Source organism: Canis lupus, chromosome 28 (genome assembly GCF_011100685.1).
Source record: "Canis lupus familiaris isolate Mischka breed German Shepherd chromosome 28, alternate assembly UU_Cfam_GSD_1.0, whole genome shotgun sequence".
Classification (NCBI taxonomy): Eukaryota; Metazoa; Chordata; class Mammalia; order Carnivora; family Canidae; genus Canis; species Canis lupus.
The window spans coordinates 30277385-30299611 of record NC_049249.1 but is presented as its reverse complement, the minus strand read 5'-3'; the positions used below and the strand labels follow the sequence as shown (position 1 = coordinate 30299611).

The following is a 22227-nucleotide window of genomic DNA, read 5'->3' as shown; positions in this document are numbered from 1 at the left end:
GGGAGAGGGAGAGAGAGAATGCAATGCTCAAATGAAAATCCAACCTGTGTTTAACACAGAGTCATTCTAGTCATCACCATTCCATCCATAATAAAGAAGGAAAAAACATATCTGGACCAAAAATTTTCTCATAAGAAAGAAATTTAAGTGGAAGTTCCAGACATCTTATTTGCTCTTAGTACTTTGTTAAGAACCTAATCACACAGCCTCAACTAACTGTAAAGACAGCTGGGAAATGTAGTCCCTAGTTGGGCAACCAGCCTCAGCAATACCTCTGAAAGTAGGAAATGCAGTTCTTCCGTAGGCAATCTGTCTATAGGTATGGAAGAAGGAGGGAACAGATTTTTTTCAAAGTCTCAATGAAAACATGAAAGGAAAGAGAATCCTTTAGGATAATGTGGTAGGAGACCCTAGGAAGACAGTTTAATACCAGAGGTAGAGGGCAGACTAGAAGTCCAGACTGGAACAGGTCCTAAAAGCTCAGGAAAAGATATCCAAACACCAATAAAAATAAATTTATATAAAAAAATTTATCCAAGAAAATATGTCTAAACACCTAGAGAGGAAATTTAGACAACTGATGGAAAACGTGCATTATCCATTCGGCAACCATTTATTGTGCGCCTATGTTGTGCTAGGCACTGTTCTAGGTGCTAGAAAATAAAACTGTATAGATACCCAAAATCATTGCTTCAAGGATCTTAGAATGTAGGGGAAATTCTTGTGCAGCTGGGGTCTAATTAATAACAAGTATGTAGAAAACTAGCGAATGTTTAAAAAAAAATTACCCCACTCTGAAGTCAATTACATTTAACTCTTTCAGTTGATTCTTTCAGTATTTATTTCTAAATTAACATGATTACATTCCCACTTCTGAAGTTTTCCCTGTTTGCATTATGTGTTGACTTCCTAGATGAACAATGAAGATTTTGCCCCTTTTGATCTTTGTCTTCATCATATATATGAAGCCTTTACCCCCAACCTCTCACTAAAGTTAAATTATAATGTTGGTTAGATCAACATTCAAATTTTAACATTATTATGATTATATGAACACTATTAGTAGCCAAGTCATATAATGAATTATCATTATTTTAATTTTTCTTTATAAGCTTTGTTTTCCTAGGCTTGGAACACTCTTCTCACATACTTTCTGCCTAGTTAACTCTTAGGTATCTTTTCAAGTCCTAATTAAATGTCATATTTTAGGGAAGCCCTCAAGGATCCTTTTCCTTTACCAAAGGTAAAGGGATTACTTAATGCCCTCCTTAACAATTCAAGCTTGGAGTGGGGGCAGAAGTGCTGTTACTGGTGGTGGGGGAAAAAATCATGCCATAGCGATGTACTCTTTGGACCCTGCTGTGGCCTCTTACATTTTCATAACTACTTATTAGTAGTATCAAATGCGTTCCTACAGAAAAATTAAATGTTACAGTCATTCATATTATAAAATAATGACATTTTTAGAGCATCACAGTGTCTCGTTAAGTATATCTGAGTAATCATCTAAAACTGAAGTGTCCCTAGTCACTGCTGACTTGGTATCCAATTGCAATTCATATAAAGCAAATCTTAGATTATTATGACTTAAAAGCAGACATTTTCATGTCTGCATACATTTAATTTGCATGTGACAGGTCCTGAAGCTAAAATATGGGATTTCTCCATTTAATACCAGGGATATGGCAACCCTCTCTGCTAAACAAATAAATAAATGAATGAAGTGGTAGTAGTGCCCTGGATTTGAAACTCAATTTTCTCAGCTCACGCAAACTCACAGGAGCCAGATGTATAATCCAGTATGTTAATTAATTAGTTCACAATGAGAAGTACAAATTATACCCCCCCACACCTTTGCCCAAAGTCAGGCTTGCAACTTAAATTCAGTTTTTGTTCTTGGGCTCCCCACTTTCCAGATTCCATTCAGACCATCCTTCTGTTAACAAGCGCTATATTTGGCTGCTGATACCGCAGTTTTCCCAGGTACATTCCAGGCCTCGGAGGAACATGCTAGTTCATGGCTGAACTTGGATATTTTCCAAATATCCATACTAAAAGGTTACTCTTAGATTTGATCTTTTGTGTGTGCTGATGCCACTTCATTCTGAGGGTATCTCGATACAGGCACGTTGTTCTACTATGCTTTATTGCACTTCACAGATGTTGCATTTTTGTCTGTTTTTACAGATTGAAAGTTTGTAGGAATACCATTCAAAGCAAGTCTATTGACAGTATTCTTCCAAAAGCATTTGCTCACTGGGTATCTCCGTGACAGATTTTATAATTCTCGTGGTATTTCAAACATTTTCATTAGTGCTGTATTTGTGATGAAGATCCATGATGGGTGATTATGATTTGCTGAAAGTTCAGATGACAGCATCTTTAAAAAAAATGTATTTATTTGGGGGAGAGGAGCGGAGGGAGAGGGAGAATATCTCAAGCAGACTCCCTGCTCAGCCCTGAGCTGGATATGGGGCTCCATCTAATGACCTTGAGATCATGAGCTGAGCTGAAATCAAGATGATGCTCAAAAGGGGACACCTGGGTGGCTCAGTGGTTGAGCGTCTGCTTTCAATCAGGACCTGATCCCGAGGTCCAGGATCAAGTCCTGCATCAGGCTCCTTGTGGGGAGCCTGTCCCCCCTCTCTTTCTGTCTCTCATGAATAAATAAATAAAATCTTTTTTTTTTTAAAGATGATGCTTAAAAGACTGAGTCACCCAGGTGCCCCCAGATGATAGCATCTTTTAAGCAATAAACTATTTTAAAATTAATGTACTTTTTAAAAAAGACACAATGCTATGGCACACTTAATGGGCTACAGTACCGCACACACATAAAAAAAAAATCGTTATCTGTACTGGGAACCCCCAAAATTCATTTGATTCATTTTACTCTGATTTTCACTTTATTGCGGTGGTGTAGTTAAGGAGCGGCATCTCTAAGGTATGCCTGCCTGTACACACCTTCTGCAGGAACCTGCCAGCCTCCAGGCAGAGGCCGACCAGGTACGGTTCCAGTCATGAGCTTGCCTCCTAATTAGGAACTGGTCCCTCTACCCTCCTGCTGGAGTTGACAGCAAAGGTCGCTTGGGATTTTTCAGAGTGCCCTCATGTGAATGTCTACCTCCGCCAGTGGGGTAAGACTTTATGCAACTGAAGGAAAGCCCCTGCATGGGTTTCAGGCAGGGCTCCAGAGAAGGGAGTAACACAAAAACAAAAAGCAGCACCAAGACGAGGTGGGTGGGCCCCAAGGGCCGTTTCACCCATTCATTTCGCCCAGAGAGGACCTCGAGGTGTCCTTGGGCTTGTGCTTTTTCAGGTTGCTGCGGCCTCCGACCTGGGCAAGGCGCTTACTTGAATTAATAAATCAGACACAGGCAGCGCCCCCCCCCCCCCCCCCCCCCCCCCCCCGCCTTCCCACCTGCACGGCGTGATCCGAGGCAACGCGCCTCCCTCCGGCCCCGACGCCAGGCTCCCTCCCCGACGCCCCGGGTGCCCTTCCTTTTGCCCGTGTCCAAGATGGCGGCCGGGGCGTCGCCGCCGCGTCGCGGCCCCGCCCCGCCCGGCCCCGCCCCGCCCCCGCGCGAGCCGGCCCGCCCCTCCTCCCGCCCGCGGGGCCGCGCCGCGCGCTCCCGCCGCCCCTCCCCGCTCGAGCTCCACCCAGGTCGCAGGCAGCGCGGTCGGCGGCGCCTATTTCCCGCCATTGTGCGAAGTGGAGGCTGGGGGCCCGCACGCGCCTCCTGCCCGCGGCCCGCGGCTCCTCGCAGTCGCCGCCGCGGCCGTGGTTCCCCGAGGCGCGGGCAGGCCGGGCGGCGCGCGCCCCGAGGCTCGCGGTGCGTGGGCGGGCGGCGGGCGGCCGAGCCCCCGAGGAGGAGCCGCCGCGGCGCGGGACGCCGGGCCGCGCCGCCCCGGCCGCCGTCGGCGAGATGCCCTGTGGGGAGGATTGGCTCAGCCACCCGCTCGGGATCGTGCAAGGCTTCTTCGGTGAGTGGCGGCGCCGGGGGCGGGCCGGGCGGCCGCCGAGTTGCCCGAGCCCGGGGCCCGGCCGCACGCGGGGCTCCCCGAAGGCTCTCGCGGCCGGCGGGCCTGCGCGGGCGGCGCCGAGGCTCCCACCTGCCCGATTCGCGGCTCGCGGGCGGCCGGGGTGACGCGGCGAGGAGCCGGCGGTGGCGGTGAGCGCCGGCCTGGCTCCCGTCGGCGGCGCCCCGGGGCGGGGGGGGGGCGTGCTCCGTGCCCCGCGCCCCGCAGCTCGCGCAGGGGGGGCTCCTGACCCCCTCGGGGACCCGCCGGCACCGCGCGGGGAGCAGCGCCCTGCCTGCGGGGAGCCTGCAGGATATTTCAAAACTTCCGGTGTGTCGGGGGAGCGCTCGCTCGCCGCCCGAAGTTGGCTCTAACTACTCTATTACACGCATCCTCCCTTTTCGAGAGAAGATTGGGCGCCGGGGCCCAATTTTTCGTTTTCCTCTTAGGATGACTTTAGAACCCGCCGGGTGGCATCCCGTCTGTCTGCCCCCGGGCCGGAGCTCTGGCAAGAAATGTTGGAGCTGCCCCAGAAGGAGGTCCCTACGTAGAAAAGAGCAGAAGACGCCGCAGACAAGCTTATTATTGGTACATTTTAGTTGCAGTTGATTTTGCAAGTGGTACTTGGCTGCTGAGCGTCCTTGAGGGAAAGATTTATGTAGGCTCTGTGTGCGGGGCAGCTGGTCCTTTTGGGCCTCTCCCTCCTCCTCTCTCGCACTCAGGAGCGAGCGGTGCGAGGCAAAGCCGAGATCGCTTAGGTTGCAGCACCTGCAGCGAACTTAGCTCCTGGTGGGAGTGGCCCTAGTTCGGCTGGAGCACCGCGGGGCTTTGGCGAGAAGGCTTCAGGGGAAGCCAGATAGTCCAGCAGCTAAAAACCGGTGGCGTTAAACAGAAGTATTTCTTGCAGGACGGACTCAGCAGTGCTTTGTTCGTTTTCCCTATAATTTGATCTGGTTTAGTTTTCTGGTTTCCCAAGCCAAAACTAGAAGCAGCAAATTAGAAGGCCTGGGGAGGCATCCGGAGGGTAGTCGGTGAACATGGAACGACCTGCTAAAGAAGAAATCTAGAACTGTGTGTGTGTGTATACATGTTTTTAAAAAGGTCCCCCCCCCCAAAAAAAAATCACTATATCCATTGGGTGCTTTGAGGAAGGGGCATGTGTCCTTTTTTTTTTTTTTTTTTAAGATTTTATTTATTTATTCATGAGAATACACAGAGAGGCAGACACATAGGAGGAGGGAGAAGCAGGTTCCACGCGGGATTCAATCCCGGGAGCCCAGGATGGCGACCTGGGCCAAAGGCAGGCGTTAAACCGCTGAGCCACCCAGGGATCCCCACATGTATACTTTCTACTAAATCCTAGTAACTGATGTTCACAGTGAATACTGAAACCCATAATCGATGTCCCAAATAAGGGCCCTTGAAATGTGAAGATTAAACTGCACGGTTGGTGGGTGTAGATGCATAGGTACTTTTTAGGGAAAGCCCATCAAAAGTAAAAAGTTTTTGCGCTTAAGGGTGAGGTTCCAGTTATGGCTATTTAGAAAATTTATATAGCACATATAATAATAGCGCAAATAGCACCTACTGTAGTCTGGATGAGTGAATGAGATAATTTCATATTTGATGATGTTTTGAAAGTATTTGTTAGACTTTTGTGTCTCAAGTGTATGATCCTGGGGGGCACATCTTGTTATAGGACAGAAAGGACGCATTTAGATATAAAATACTGGCTTTATAGTATTTTGTATAAATTTTGTAAATTGTTGCGGGCACCTGGACCTTGTTGATGGGTTTCCCCACAGAATGTCTTAATTTCCCATATTGGTTGTGTCTTTTGAAAGGGAAGAAAATAACACGGCTCTATGGTCTTTTCTTTTTTTTTTTTTTTTGTAGAAGCTGTTCTAAATATTTTTATTTTTATTATTTTTTAAAGATTTTAATTTATTTATTCATGAGAGACACACAGAGAGAGGCAGAGACACAGGCAGAGGGAGAAGCAGGCTGCATGCAGAGAGCCCGATATGGGACTCGAACCCGGGACTCCAGGATCACGCCCTGGGCCGAAGGCAGTGCTAAACCGCTGAGCCACCCGGGCTGCCCTAAATGTTTTTATTGTATATTTTTATCATTGTGAACATGTTGGAAATCTTTATAATAGCATTACAGATAAGTTTCTGTGAGAAGTAATTTAGGTGTTAAACTTGTAGACTCTTTTTGGTCTTGTAGTAAATTGTTTTAAATTGATTTTTCACCCAGATCGAGAGATGTCTGTTGTGGTTTATGAGGCTTTGGCTCCACCATACCTAGCTCTCCAACCTCATCACCACATTCCCCCTCCAACTGAACCCTCTTTCAGTTCTTTGATTTTGAACCTTGCCTCTAGGCCTTTTGCAGCAGCTGTTTCCTTTGCCTGGTTTCCTCCTCCTCATTCTACTTGCACTTTCCTGGCTAACTCTTACTCTTATTTTGAGAATGTAAGTTAGGTACCCCCTGCTTTGATTACTACAGGATTTTATATGTCCTGAAACTTAACGTGTTAAAACTAAAACTGCAGGTTACTTTACCAGTAAAAGTGGGTTTATTGGGAAATAATAGAGTATTGCAATTCGGGACAAGCAAGCTATGGCAAACCACAGACAAGTCCCATAAACAAAGGAGAGGAACTTTGTTTTAAGAGAAGGAGGAAGTTAGGATGGATTATTTTGAAGGACAGCCAGCCCATTGGAGGGAAGTAGGAGTTGAGGGTGATGCTGTTTCTCAGTGGCTTAGTTGCAGAGATTGTAGACCCTTGTCAGAGATGCAGTATACACTTCTCCCTGTAGTGGCCTGTAATTGATGGTTTCCTTTTGAAGGTACTTCTGTACATTTCTTCTTGTAATTGACATAGGGTTGTGCAGCTCAGGGTTCCAGCCTCCCCTTCTAGCATACCAGGTAAACTTTAGCTGAGATTTCCCTTTATTAATTTTCACATATGAAAGAGGCAAGTTGTTGAACTTGATTCTTGAGTTCCTTTGCTACATTTTTACTCAGGGAATTCAGGGCCCTTTCTTACTCACCAGTATATCCTCATTGCCTGGAATACACCTTGTACATTGAAAATGTTCAGGGAACGTGTGCTGAAAGAGGCAGTGGGAAGACTAATCAGTTAAAAACAGTGTGAATTGGGATGGTTACTGTGATCACAAGTCTTAGACTTAGGACAGTTCTGGTGGACCTCCTATTAATAATTCAGAGAATTCATGATCCTACCAGGTAGGAGTTACTTTCACATGCAAGTCCTAATTCTTCTTCATTCAGATAAGAAACTTTGAAATTCTGCGAGTGGCCAATAATTACTGCAGGGGTGATAATTCATCTTTGTGAATCATTCCGTATTTTGATTTTGTATCTGCCATATTACAGTGGTTCATATGTAAATTTTTTCCTGTAAGCCTTCAGAAAATATCTTTAATGCTTCACTTGGAGTTTCTGAAAGATCTTATGTACAGGACATTGAGATCCAAAGGTTTAAATTATGATTTAGAAATACTTCAGTTCAGCATATCTTTGTTGGGCTCTGTGATGGCATAGTGAAAAGGTAGGAGTGTATATCGACTTTGATTTCTTTCACTGTTTGCTCTTTAGCTTGTTAGGTCAAGATCATTATTAGTTATATTCAAGGCACTTTGGTTGTATCTAACAACTAGAACTAGACTAGCTCACAAAAAAGCAGTGGTATGTGGAGGAGGGCAGAGAGAAGTATTTGATCACTAGCATTTTAGAGAATTCAAAGCAATAAAGTTGACTAAAAGTCTGCTTTTTTATTGTCCCCATGATTTTTTTTTTCTTAAAGATTTTATTTATTTATTCATGAGAGACAGAAAGAGAGAGAGGCAGACACAGGAAGAGGGAGAAGCAGGCTCCATGCAGGTAGCCTGACGTGGGACTCGATCCCAGGTCTCCAGGATTACGCCCTGGGCTAAAGGCAGTGATAAACTGCTGAGCCACGCGCCCTGCCCCATGATTCTTTTTTAAAAAAAGTATTAGAGCGTGCACGAGAGAGAAAGCATGAGCAGGGTGAGGGGAAGAGGTGAGGGAGTAGTAGACTCCCCACTGAACAGGGAGCTGGATGTGGGACTCGATTCTGGGACTCCAGGATCATGACCTGAGCTGAAGGCAGAAGCTTAACCAATCGAGCCACCCAAGTGCCCCTGTCACCATGATTCTAGGCAAATAATCCATCCCCTTTGATTTGTACCCACCTTAGATCTTTCCTACCATCCTGATCTTGGTAGGCCGCTGAGAAAAAGTATTTGTTATAAGTTCGGTCTCAGGACCCTGAGATCACAAGTCGAACTAAAATCAAGAGTCGGACCATTTAACTGACTGGTTTACCCAGGTGTCCTTGAGTGCCTTTATTTTTACAAGTTTTTTGTTTTGTTTTGTTTTGTTTTTTGAGATATACCTCACATAACATGAAATTAACCATTTAGAAATGTATAGTTCACTATCATTTGCATCACCCAAAAAGAAATTCTGTACCTTTTAGCAATCCTTCCAATTGCCCCCTCCTCCATTCCCTGGCAATCAGTCTACTTCTGTTTTTGATTTACCTCTTCTGGACATTCATGTAAATGGAATAAAAATGTGGACTTCTATGTCTGGCTTTTCACTTAGCATAATATTTTCAAGATTCGACCATGTAGTTTATATCAGCACTGTATTCCTTTTTATGATTGAAAATAATATTCCATTGCATGGATATATCCTATTTTGTTTATCCGTTCATTCATGGATTGACCCTTGGGTTTCCACTTTTTGGTTATTGTGAATGTTGCTGCTGTAAACATCCATGTGGAAATTTTTGTGTAAATGTATGTTTTCAGGTCTCTGGGTAATACCTAGGAATAGGTTTGCTGGGTCATATGATAATTTTATATTTAATTTTTTGAGGAACTGCCAAACTTGTCCAAAGTGGCTGCACCATTTTAAATTTTCACCAGCAATGTGTGAGGCTTCCAGTTTTTACATCTAACACTTGTTATTTTCTGTTGTTTCATTAGTTATAACCATCCTAGTGGGTGTGAAGTGGTAACTCCTTGTGATTTTAATTTGCATTTCCTAATAATTAATGATAATAGCATCTTTTAATATGCATCTTGGCCGTTTGTATATCTTCTCTGGAGAAATGTTATTGAAATCCTTTGCAGATTTTTTTTTTCTTTGCAGATTTTTTAATTGTACTTTTGTCATTGAGATAGGAGTTCTTTGTATATTCTGCATACTAGACTTATCAGATATATATGATTTGCAAATATTTTTTACCATTTTGTGGATTGTCTTCACTTGATAGTGTCTTTGGATGTAAGTTTTTCATTTTTTTGTGCATAATTCACTAATTTGTGTAAAGGAAAAGAAAGGAGAAACTTTCATAGCACTTGTATAAGTTTTCAATTTTCATAAAGTCCAATTTATCTCATTTCCCTTTAGTTACTATATTTAAGAACCCATTGTGTAATGCCAGGCCATAAAAACTTATACCTATGTTCTACGAGTTTTATAGCTTTATATTTAGGTCTTTGATTCATTTTGAATTAATTTTTGTATAAAGTATTTAGTAGGGATCCAAATTCATTCTTTGGCATGTGGATATCCAGTTGTCTGGCCAAAAGAACAATTTGGTTTTGGTTTATTTTTTTATCTTTACCAGTTTATTATAAAGGATATTATAAAGTATACAGATGAACAGCCAAATGAAGAGGTACACAGGGTGAGATCTGGAATGGTACCTCATATCTGTCTCCAGGGCACTGGGGTGTGTTAGCTACCTCCCAACAGTGAATGCATTCACCAACCTGGGGGTTCCTGCTCTATTTGTTGAAAAGATTGTTCTCTCCCCCGCTGAATGGTTTTGGCACCTTTGTCAAAAAATCACTGGAGCATAGGTGTGTAACTTTATTTCTGAACTCTCAATTCCATTCTATGGTCTATGTGTTTTTCCTTATATCACTACCATGTTGGCTTGATTGCTATAGCTTTGCAGTAAGTTTTTCAGTCAAGAAATTTGCGCCTTCAACTTTCTTCCTTTTTGGTATAGTTTTGCCTTTTCAGAGTCCCTTACATTTTTCATAGAAATTTAGAATCAGATCACCCATTTCTGCAAAAAGACAGCATTTTGGTAGAGATTACATTGAATCTGTAGTTTTTTTGATAATAGAGTATAATTAAGATTACAGACTCTAGAGCCAGACTGTTTAACTTCAGGCCCATACCCTGGGTATTTGGCTCCCTGGATCATTTTTTTAAATACCTCCTTTCTTTTTACTATGGAAGTATTTTCAGTAAAGAAAGAACAAACTGCAAAGACACAAGTTAAGCATTTACCAAATTGTGCCACTGATACGAATGTATTTTCTTGACTCGTTCTTTAGTTATAAAGCAAATAACTGAGAAGAATACATTTCAGTATTAAATCTGTTTAAATTCAGTGAAATATTTAATGTATGAGCTAAAAATTTGCACTTATACCTCTCATTTCACACTGTTTTATATATTAAATACAACTAAACACTCCCAGGTTATCTCATAGAAGTTTAGGACCAGTTTTGTTCCTTCATCTTTTCAATCACTGTGTTGTTCATTTAAAACCTGTTGTATGCATGTGGGACTCTAGAGTGCTACCCAAGGGTTGGTGGACACTAACTGCCCCTAAGCAAGTTTGTACTATTCTGGACCACTTAGAGATGGTCCAAACACTGTCCAAACAGATGCACTTAGTTGAGATTTTGTTGGGGAAAACTGACATCTTGACAATACTGAGTCTTTCTATCCATGAATGTGGAATATTTCTCCATTTATATGGTTCTTTAATTTCTTTCATCAGAGTTTTATAGTTTTCCTCATATAGATATTATACATATTTTGTGAGACTTATACGCAGGAATTTCTTTTGGAGGGATGCTAATGTGAATGGTATTGTGTTTTTAATTTCAAATTCCACTTATTCATGATAGCGTGTAGGAACATGATTGACTTGTGTATATTAACCTTGGATTTTGCAGTCTTGCTATAATTGCTTATTAGTTCCAAGAGGGTTTTTTGTGGATTCTTTTGGGTTTTCTATGTAGAAACATGTCCTTTGTGAATGGACACTTTTATTTTTTCCTTCTCTATCAGTATACCTTTTATTTCCCTTTTTTGTCTTCTTGCATTAGTTATGACTTCTAGTACAGTGTTGGAAAGGGGTGATGAGAGGGACATCCATGCCTTGTTCCTATCTCAGTGGGAAGCTTCTGGTTTTTCACTTATTTTTAATTCTTCAATTGCTTTCCTTTTGAATATAAAGGCATATTCTAAAAATTACTTCTTCCCTCCAGCAACTTTAGATACTATTTCAGGGTTTCCATTTCATAAGATGAGGAAATTAGTGTCTGTACAGCCCTCTACTGCTTCTGTCCAATTTGTATTCATCACTGTGTATTACCAAAGTTTATGATATTTTAGTGCTTTATCTGATTGTATTATAAGGTCAAAAACCAGTGAATAGCATTTACATTATTATGATTATATAATTGCTTTCCCTGTAGGACCTGCTAGTGTGTTTGGACCAGTAGTGAAGGAAGTATAATTATGTCATTAACTTATTTTGCTTTAAGGACAGTGTTTCAAGAGGCAAGGTCAAATATTTCTCTTACACTCCAAAGTTTACTCTCAAGCCATAATTTATAACTTTTCATCAGAAAATAGGTTTTACACTTTACAAAATACCTTATTTTTATCCCCCAACGTGGTTATGTTTTTTCTTTAATCTTTCAATGTCCTAGATCACACTCATAGATTTTCTGATAATTATTTTTGTTTTATTGGGATAAAAGGAATTTATTCTGATTTCTTTCGAATACTCCACTGTATTAACAGTTTATATAGGATCTTTGTGTCTTTATCTTTTGTCAACTTGGCTTCAAAGTGTGAAATTATCTGGACTTGGGACTTCATGAGATTGAAAGAAGGATCAGAAGCAGTTTCTCTCCTATCGATATTAGGTGTACAGTGTTCCTTGACCAAATTGTGGTAACAATAAGAACTCTGCCAGTCTTGTGGCAGTTTTGGCAATTTATTTTCTTTCAAAATTTATCCATTTCACTTGAATTTTTAATGTTTATAATCATAATATTTCACAGTTTTTAATATTTCTGTTATCTGTATCACATTTCTCTTTTTTCATTTTGTTCTTCTATGCCTATAAATATTTGTTCCTTTTAGTAATGTGTTGGGTTTTTTTTTGTTTTTTTTTTTTGTTTTTTTTTTTACTTTTTTTTATGATTTCATTTATTAGAGCATGAGTGGGAGGAGGTGCAGAGGAGAAACAGATACTCTGCTGAACAGGAGCCAGCCAGGGGCTTGATCCCTGGACTCTGAGATCATGACCTGAGCCACCCAGGTGCCCCTTGTGCTCTGTTTGTATCTTGTTTTTATTTGTAAGATTTTATTCTTTCTTTGGATTTTCTTCTGAGCAGGCTTGCCAGAAAACTTGTCCATCTTAATATTAATGATTTGTATTCTCCATTTCATTGATTTTTGCCCTTTATTATTTTTTACTCTTTGGAGTTGCTCTATGCTCTTTTTCTTCTTAAATTGAATACTAATAAGCTCATCCATTTCCATTCTTTCTTGGTACTTGATAAATTTATTTGAATCTATAACTTTTTCTCTGAATGTCATGTTAGCAACCCATATACATTAAACTTTGTACCTTTCTTGTTATCTGTCTGGGAGAATTCCAGAATTACCCCTATCAATTCTTCTTAAGCTAAGGGTTATTTATTAGTGTGGGCTTCTTTGTTTTAAAAAATTATTATAGACATAAGGATGATTATATGTTAAGCTTTCCTTTTGTGGTGAGTTCTTATCTTGTCACATTTTGGACAGAGAACATACACCTGGCATCTATTGAGGTTTCCTCTGTAACTAGTACATAGAACTTTTTGTGAATGTCACATGTACTGAAGCTGTACTTTGGATATTTATATTTATTGGAGAGCTTATTATTGTCTTCATACCTGCTGTATGCTTTTGTGTTTTATGCTTGATTTATGTTTCTGAGAGGGCTATCTATGTTAAATAAAAGTCTCTAATTGAGATTTCTGTTTAGTTTTTCCTGTTAATTCTGAAAGGTGTTGCTTTATGCATTTTGAGGTTATGCGGTCAGGTGCATATGTATTTTCTTGAGTAGTACTGTGTTAAAACTTAATTTACTTAATATTGTATTGCTGCATTTCTTTTTCTTATTGAACAGAAATTTGATATCATTTTCATCAAGTTCTTCCAGCATTTCATTCATATTATTTATTTACTGAGAACTATGATGTCTTTGTGGATGTTCAGCTTGCCTTCTGAATTATTCCTCTAATTTGTGCCAGTTGCTTTTCAGGTTTGTTGCTTAATTGTTATGCTCGGATTTTTTTTCCCCATAGCATTCATGAATTAATTCTGTTGTTTCTTGGACCTTAAGTCTTCCTTTTTAGTGGATTCATTTTAAATTTAAAAATACATTTTTTAAAAGATTTATTTATCTTAGAGAGTAGCATACGAGCGTGAAGAGCAGAGGGAGAGATAATCTCAAGTGGATGCCACACTGAACACAGAACCTGACACAGGGCTGGATCCCAGAACCCTGAGATCACAACCTGGGCAGAAATTGAGTCAGATACTTAATGGACTGAGTCACTGGGGCACCCCTTAAATTTAAAAATATTTTTAAGAGGGACTCCTGGGTGGCTCAGTGGTTGAGCATCTTCCTTTGGCTTGGGTATGATCCCAAAGTGCTGGGATTGAGTCCCACATTGGGCTCTGTGCGGGGAGACTGCTTCTCCCTCTCTCTATGTCTTTGCCTCTCTCTCTGTGTCTGTCATGGATAAATAAATAAAAATCTTAAAAAAATTTTTTTTAGGAAAGGTTGTATGAGAAGAGAACAAGTGATACGTCACACAATGATTAAGCATTTCGCTAAGAAGATGTAAATGTAAATGTGCCTAACAGCAAACTTTAGAATGCATGAAGTAAAAAGTCATATAGCTGAAAAGAGAAAAAGAAAAATCTGTAATTATATTTGGTGATTTTACTACTTTTAGTACTTTCTGGAATTAGTGAACAAAATAAGGGACATAGAAAAACATCGTCAACCAAGCATATCTAATTGATATTTGTAGACTACTCCACTAACATCAGTAGAATATACTTTTTTTTTTTCTAAGTGCACATGGAACATTCACCAAGATAAATCACATCCTGGATCATAAAACAATATTAACAGATTTTAAGGAGTTGAAATCATCAGATATGTTCTCTGACCATAATGAAGTTAGATTAGAAATCAGTAACAGATGACAAGAAAATTCAAACTTGTGGAAATACTTCTAAACAATCCATGGATCAAAAAGTCTCAAAGGAAATTTTAAAATATTTTGGACAAAATGAAAGAAAACCTAGCATGTCAAAATTTATGGAATACAGCCAAAGATGTGCTAAGAGACATTAAGTATACGTATTATTAGAAGAAAAGATCTCAAATCAATAATTTAAGCTTCTACCTTAAAACTAGAAATGAAGAGCAAAATAAATCCAAGTAAAAGGAACTAATAAAGATAGGTCAGAAATTAACAAAGTTGAAAGCCGAAGAGAGGATCAATGAAACCCAAGGCTTTTTTTTTTTTTTTTAACAAAGGGATCAATGAAATTCATAAATTTATAACCAGACTAGCAAAGGAAAAAGAAAAAGGAAGACACAAATTACCAGTACTGGGAATGAAAGAGGAGATGACACTATAGACTATCATGGAAAGGATAACACAAGATAGCTCTGTGGACATAAATTCAACAAGTTAATGGAACAGTTCCTCAAAAAAAACAATTTGTTTTCTGTTTTTACTGTAACAAATCTCCACAAACTTAGTGGCTTAAAACAACATAAACTTACTATCTTATAGTTCTGGAAACCAGAATGATGTGGGTCTTACTGAGTAAAGTTGTCAGCAAGACTGCATTCCTTTTCTTGGGGCTCTACGGGAGAATCTGTTTCCTTGTCTTTTTCCAGATCCTAGAATCTGCCAATGTTTCTTGGCTTATGGTCCCCTTTGAGTTCTTTTTTTCATCACTGATTACTACTTCTGTCTCACTTTTCCACGTTAAAGTACCCTTGTGATTATATTGGACCCACCCAGAAAATCTCCTTGTTTCAAGGTCCGTTGATTATCAACTTTAATTCCATCTTCTACCTAAATTCCCTCTTTGTTGTGGAACATATTCACAGTTTCTGGGGATTAGGATGTGGCCATCTTTTGTGGGGGCATTATTCTGCCTACTACAACCACATGTTATCCACACCCACCCAAGATGAAATAGATAACCCTCCCCACCAATTCCCCCCTCCTTCCTGTATCCCCCTAAGAGCTTTCTGTTCTAATTTTTATTTCTATAAACTTGGTACCTTATGTAAGTGAAATCCTATAATATTTGCCCTTTTGTGTCTAGATTATTTCACTTACCAGAACGCTTGTAAGGGTCATCCTTGTTGCCCTCATTGTTTGACAAAGGTAATTCAATAGAAAAGGATCTTTTCAATGAAGTTGTTGTAACAATTAGATATTTATTTGCAAGAATATGAATTTTAACCAAGAATTTCATACCTTATGCAGAAATTAACTTAACATGGGTCACAGATCTAAATATAAAACCTAAGATTATAAAAATACAAAACTTTTAATGTGGAATTTCAGAAACAACAGGATTATACTGAATAGAGAAAAAAATAAAACAAGAAGAAATCAGAGAGGGAGACAAACCATGAGAGGATCTTAATCATGGTAAACAAACTGAAGGGTCACTAGAAGGGGGACGTGGTGGGGGTAGGGTAACTGGGTGATGGACATTAAGGAGGGCATGTCATGGAATGAGCACTGGGTATTATATAAGACTAAGGAATCAGTGAGCTCTACCTCTGAAACGAATAATACATTATGTGTTAATTAATTGAATTTAAATTAAAAAAATTAAATGAAAACCAAAAAATATTTTATATGTACATATACATATACATATATATATATATCTTTTAGAAGTAAACAGAAGATCTTTGTCACCCAGGGTTTGACAATGAGTATTTATTTACTTATTTATTTAAAGATTTTTTATTTATTTATTCATGAGAGACAGAGACACAGGCAGAGGGAGAAGCAGGCTCCATGCAGGGAGCCCGATGTGGGACTCGATCCTGGGTCTCCAGGATCACGCCCTGGGCTGAAGGCTGCACTAAACCGCTGAGCCACCCAGGCTGCCGGACAGTGAGTTTTTAGACATGCATAAAACAAAAATTTGATAATTACCAGAACAGAAGTTTTTTTTTTTAATTTTTTATTTATTTATGATAGAGAGAGAGAGAGAGAGAGAGGCAGAGACACAGGCAGAGGGAGAAGCAGGCTCCATGCACCGGGAGCCCGAAGTGGGATTTGATCCAGGGTCTCCCGGATCGCGCCCGGGGCCAAAGGCAGGCGCCAAACCGCTGCGCCACCCAGGGATCCCAGAACAGAAGTTTTTATTCTGTTCTGCAAAAAGTACTGTTAGACTAGAAAGATGAGCTATTAACTAGAAGAATATATTCGAGAATCCTAGAGAAAACTTGTATCCAGAATATAAAGAAAGGACAATGGGAATTAACCCAATTGTAAAAAAGGTCAAACATTAAATAGATGCTTCACTAATTCAGCATCATAGCTCCTAGGAAATGCAAATTTGAACCATGATGAGATATTACATACCTATTAGAACAGCTAAAATTGGAAAACATAGTGACAGTACCAAATTGGGTCAAGGATACAAACAACTGGATCTCTTACATGTTGCTGGTAAGAATGCAAAATGGTGTAGCCACTCTGGAAAACAGGCAGAATCTTACAAGTCAATCGTACGTTGACCATATACCCCAACTGTCCCATTCCTAGGTTCTTACCTAGAGAAAGAAAAGTTCGTGTTCACACAACCTGTACACAAACATTTATAGTTGTTTTGTTTATAGGTATTAAACCTGGAGACAATCTAAATGTCCTTCAACAAGTAAATGGAGAAACAAGGGGATCCCTGGGTGGCGCAGCGGTTTGGCGCCTGCCTTTGGCCCAGGGCGCGATCCTGGAGACCCGGGATCGAATCCCACGTCAGGCTCCCGGTGCATGGAGCCTGCTTCTCCCTCCTCCTGTGTCTCTGCCTCTTTCTCTCTCTCTATGTCTATCATGAATAAATAAATAAATCTTTAAAAAAAAAAATGGAGAAACAAATTGTCATTCAGCTATACCGTGGAATATTATTCAGTGATTAAAAGAAACTATTAAATATACTCATGTGAGGGGGTTCCCAGGACCACTTCTATCTTTAGAGATTCACTAGAAGGATTTACTGGGACTCCGTATATAGTTGTATTCAAGGCTAAGATTTATTATAGCAGCACAGTAAAGATCCATAGTGGATCATAAGGGAAAAAGACCTGGATGGAGTTGGAGGAATCTGTATGTAGGCTCCTCTGTTCTCTTCCCATGGGAGAATTCATAGGTTGGAAGACTCACTTTTGTTAAGATGTCAGTTCTCCTCAAATTAATCTGTAGATTCAATACAATTTTTGTCATAATTTCAGCAGACTTTACACAGAAGTCAATAAACTGGTCCTCAAAATTATATAGACATGTTGAGGATGAGAATAATCAAGACAAACTTGAAGAACTTCAGTACTTAATTATAAGACTTAAGATCAAGCCATAGAGGTTAAGACAGTATGAGTATATTAATACAGCAAAAAGATAGACAAATAGATCAGGGTAATACAATAGAGAATGTAGAAATAGGCTAAAGTAAGTACAGTGAGTTGATTTTTTGACACAAATGCCAAAGCAAATCAGTGCTAGAAAGCAAACCTTTTAATTCTGAAACAAGTGGATAGCTTTTTGGGAAAAAGTGAGCCTTGCCCTATGTTACAATATAAACAAAAACATTCGTTTGATGTTGGCTACAGACCTAATTGTGGAAAATAAACCTAAGAGAATATCTTCATGACCCTGGGGTCTGTAAATATGAAAGAAAAACTTGGCAAATTTGGCTTAATCAAAATGAAAAACTTCTCATCAAAAGACATACAAAAAGAATATCAAAGAGAAAGTACAGCTTAGGGGAAAATAATGTGCCCTATGTTTATATCTGACTTAAGACTTACGTCTAGAATACCCAAAGAATTAGTACAATCATTGATGCCACAACAGACCTATTTTTAAAAATGGACAAAATAGTGAATAGGCACTTCATGAAAGAATTTATTGAAATGGTCAATAAACATGAAAAGTGTACGTCATTAGGGAAATGCATATTAAGACCACAGTGACAACAGACCAGTATGTATCCAGCACAATGACTGGTATTGAAGAGATTGACAAGATCAAGTATTGGTGAGGTAGAACCAGCTAGAAGCTCGTACATACACTGTTGGTGAGAACCTATGTATTTTTTTCTTACTCAGTTCCCTTGGCTCTTAAACTAGATCAAGCTCAAGTGCAATGGTGCTCAAATTCAGATGGCCAAGAATTCATAGGAAATACGATAAAGTGATACGTGTGTGCTAAGCATGACTCTTGGTTGCAAGTGACCCAACTTGGTCCTACTTAAACTCAAAATGATGAATACGTTATCTTAGGTAATCCAGTTCATGGGTGGGTTAGTGCCAGGCTCAATTACAGCCAAATAATTACACTGTGTGTACAGGAATCTGCCTCTCTGTTTTCCTCTGGAATAGCTTAATTTTGAGAAAACTTAGTCATAGGGGCCACATGCAGCTCTCAGGCACTGAGTGTTCTACATACTTGAATAGTAGTGCCGTCCTTGTTCTTGCTTAATTGTCTGGAATACATGAATTTCTTATACCTCAGCATGTTTCAGTTCTACCCCTTTTTCAAGGCCTGGCTCAAGTACCACCTCCATCAATAGCCCTCTTCTGAGATTATTTGACCTGCGTTAGATTCTCTTTGCTTTTGGCTGTTATTATTTACTGCTTCTTTAAGTTCTTTAGCTATCAGTATCCTTATTGAACCTAGTAGAGTGCCGGACACACTGTAGGCTTAATAAATAATGGACAGTTATTGCATGCTTTATTTATTTATTTTTCTTAATTATCTGTTGCAGTCCCTTAATTGTTGGGCAGCAACAATTTGTAAGGTGGCCTTAGAAGATCCTGTCTGTATACCCATACCTTACCACCTTCCAGTCACTGTCTGATGGAGCCTTGTCATCTGTTATGTGGCATGGTCATGTTCATTTGTTTTTGCTCTTTCTTTTCTTTTTAAAGTAAGCTCTGCATCCAACACGTGGTTTGAACTTACCACCCTGAGATCTAGAGTCGCATACTCCACCAACTGAGCTGGCTAGCCAACCCACCCACCCCTGCCCCAAGCATGTTCATGGTTCTTACACATATGCAGTCAGAAAAGCAGTGTTGGTATGCTGTCATGACTGTGTATCAACCTTTTCTTTAAATAGCCGTTTTCAGTGGAAGCAAAAACACTCATTCTTTTTAATTCTTTTTGTCTAATTCTACTAGTAATCATTTATTGACACTTACCTAATACAGTAGTTATTCTGAAACTTTGTCAGAATCACTTAGAGGGCATTTTGTTTACATATTTATATTTTTATCACAGTTTGCCAATGACACTTTATTTTTTCTTCTCAAAATCCTATTCTGTAGTGTCCTTGGCCCTTTTTGCCTGAGTGCCAAAGAGTCAGGCATTGGCATGGGCCATGTGAACACTAGCCATTACCTTGTAGTTTCCTCCTCCTCCTCCACATGACTCTAGCTTTCTCCTCGTAAACTTTCCATATGGGCATGACTCGTCCCATCAGCTGGGCAGCCAATTTGAGGTCTTTAGCCGAGCTGTCTCCCTTTTTGGGGGCCAAGGGCTTCCTGGGAAGAGGGTAAGCTTGGGGTAGTATTCTCATGGCCACTGCAGGAACTCTGTGGACTTGTTTTGCCTTCTTGGATCCACTGGGATCGATCCCAGTGGGCCCTGCTACCTTCTTGCAGACACCAGCGTCTTGTAACTCTTCTGAGCTGAAGCCCCTGCTAGTGCACTCTTTCGGGTGCCTCACTGTGGCCAGAGGGGTCCAGACACAGGGCAGGGGTGTTAGTAGAATTCTATGAGTATTTCTAGCAATCAGCTCTAACAAATAGAGGCAGTTCCTTTACTTCACTACATAGCACTTAGGTGATGAGTATAAATGGTGGAAGTACTGGCTAGCTATGTGGTTTGCTTGTTCTCCCAAATAGGTATTCCTAATTTTGTCAGTAATGTATTTTGGTCTTGGTCAATTCCTGTAATTTTTTCCCAGAGCCTTGGTTTTCTTACCTTTTTTTTTAAAAAAAAATTATTTTTAAGTAATGTACACAACATGGGGCTTGAACTTAAAGTCCTAAGATCAAGAGTCACATGCTCTACCAACTGAGCCAGCCAGGTGCTCCGGTTTTCTTTAACGTGACATTAAAAGCCGTTTTCTCATCATTTTGCAGTCATCATTGTAAGAGGCACCAGTGGATGCTAAATCTGGGGGTTGTGGCAAGATTCATAAATTTTTTTTACCTGGTCTTAAAGTGTCTCCTGCCATATTACTTAATAGTTGCAAAGGGGAAAAATTTTACTGTGAGGGGAAGATGGACATCTTGTCTCTAGATGGTCCCATTACAAGGGCACAGCATCACTTATAGAACAGTCTGCCCGATAGTGCACAACTGCAATCCAATCATATGGGAACATCAGACCCAAAGTGAGGAGCATTCTACATTTTTAGACAGTTTGTATTCCTCTTAAATATAAATGTTATAAAACATACAGAGGTTGAAGGACTGTTCCAGATTAGAGACATAGCTAAGAGCAATATGCGATCCTAGACTGGCTCTTGTACTGAAGAGGAAAAAGTGCAATCAAGGATAGTATTGGGAAAAAAAAAAAAAAAAAAAAAAGAAAAAAAAAAAGGATAGTATTGGAATATGGATGGTAAGTTAGATAAAAAGTATGGTATCAGTTTGGAATTTCCTGAGGTTGGTAACAGTATCGTTATATAAGATAATCTTTGTTCTTAGGAAAAACACATTGAAATACTTAAAAGGCAAAGGTTTATGATGTGTATAACTTAATCTCAAGTGAGTCAGAAAAATATATATGAGAGATGAGATAAAGCAAATGGAACAAAGATACAGGTATTCTTTGTACTATTCATTTGAGTTTTTTTTTTGAAGTTTGAAATCATTCCCGAAATGGGAAAAAAAAAAGTTTTAGAAGAACTCCCTTTAATTTTAGGGTAGTTGTAAAGAAAATATCTGTCTAAAAATGTTTTCAAAAAGCGTTGTGCTTTACAAATGATAGTTCGTATGCTGCTTTGTTTAGGTAATTTCATATCTCATCCTGTGGGTATTCTCAGCTAGGTTGCTGACCGCCCTGCGTTGTAATACTCAACCCCCTTGGTAGGGCGGCTTCCTGAGTGCCCAGCGCAGCGGCGTTCCACCCGACTGTGAAGTGCCTCCTGTGACCCTAGGCTATTGTTAGGTATTGTACCTTTAGTTTTGAAAAGTATATTTTTCTTTCAGCCCAAAATGGAGTTAATCCTGACTGGGAGAAGAAAGTAATTGAATATTTTAAGGAAAAGCTGAAGGAAAATAACGCTCCTAAATGGGTAAGTTTATTGTTATTCTTGGGGGAGAGCCTTGGGCTGACTTCCAATTTTTCTCAGTAGAGTGGTAACCCACATGAAATTTTAGTATATGTGCTGCCAAAACAATCACTAAAATTTTAGACTATATACATTAAAGTGTACTGTCTTCTGCTTTATGTGCACATGAATTAAAAGATTTTGCCCTTTTCCAACTGAAATTTTAATTTCAGGCAATTCATTGCTTCTGTATTGGTGCCTCTAGGTGGCAGTAATTGACCGTGTTACTTTCAAATCAAATCAGTAATTGCGAGATTCTCGATTATCTTTGTTTTATTTCATTTAAAAAGAATTGGTATGTACTAGTCTTAAGAGCTCAACAAAGCAAGTGCCTGCTACTTGAGAAGTGTTCTTAAGGAAAAGCATCCTTTTACATTAGAATCAGATGTCACTATACGAACTTGGAAGGACATAAAAAATACTTTTGTGTCTAGCACT

At 39.8% G+C, this 22227-nt stretch overlaps 1 protein-coding gene and 1 long non-coding RNA gene across 2 annotated transcripts in view; one reads left to right on the top strand and one right to left on the bottom strand.

Moving 5' to 3' along the window:
• Positions 1 to 817: 817 nt before the first annotated feature.
• Positions 818 to 3548, bottom strand: LOC119866527. Its single transcript, XR_005380299.1, has 2 exons — positions 3422 to 3548; positions 818 to 2380 (listed from the first exon to the last, which is right to left on the bottom strand). It is a non-coding gene; the product is annotated as an uncharacterized LOC119866527 (long non-coding RNA).
• A 378-nt stretch (positions 3549 to 3926) lies between these two features.
• The window catches only part of MCMBP (minichromosome maintenance complex binding protein), a 48392-nt gene continuing 30091 nt past the window's right edge, over positions 3927 to 22227 (top strand). Inside the window, exons 1-2 of the mRNA NM_001270851.1 lie at positions 3927 to 3984; positions 21668 to 21753. Of these exons, the coding sequence (NP_001257780.1) occupies positions 3927 to 3984; positions 21668 to 21753 (144 nt within the window). The remainder of the gene's footprint in view (positions 3985 to 21667; positions 21754 to 22227) is intronic.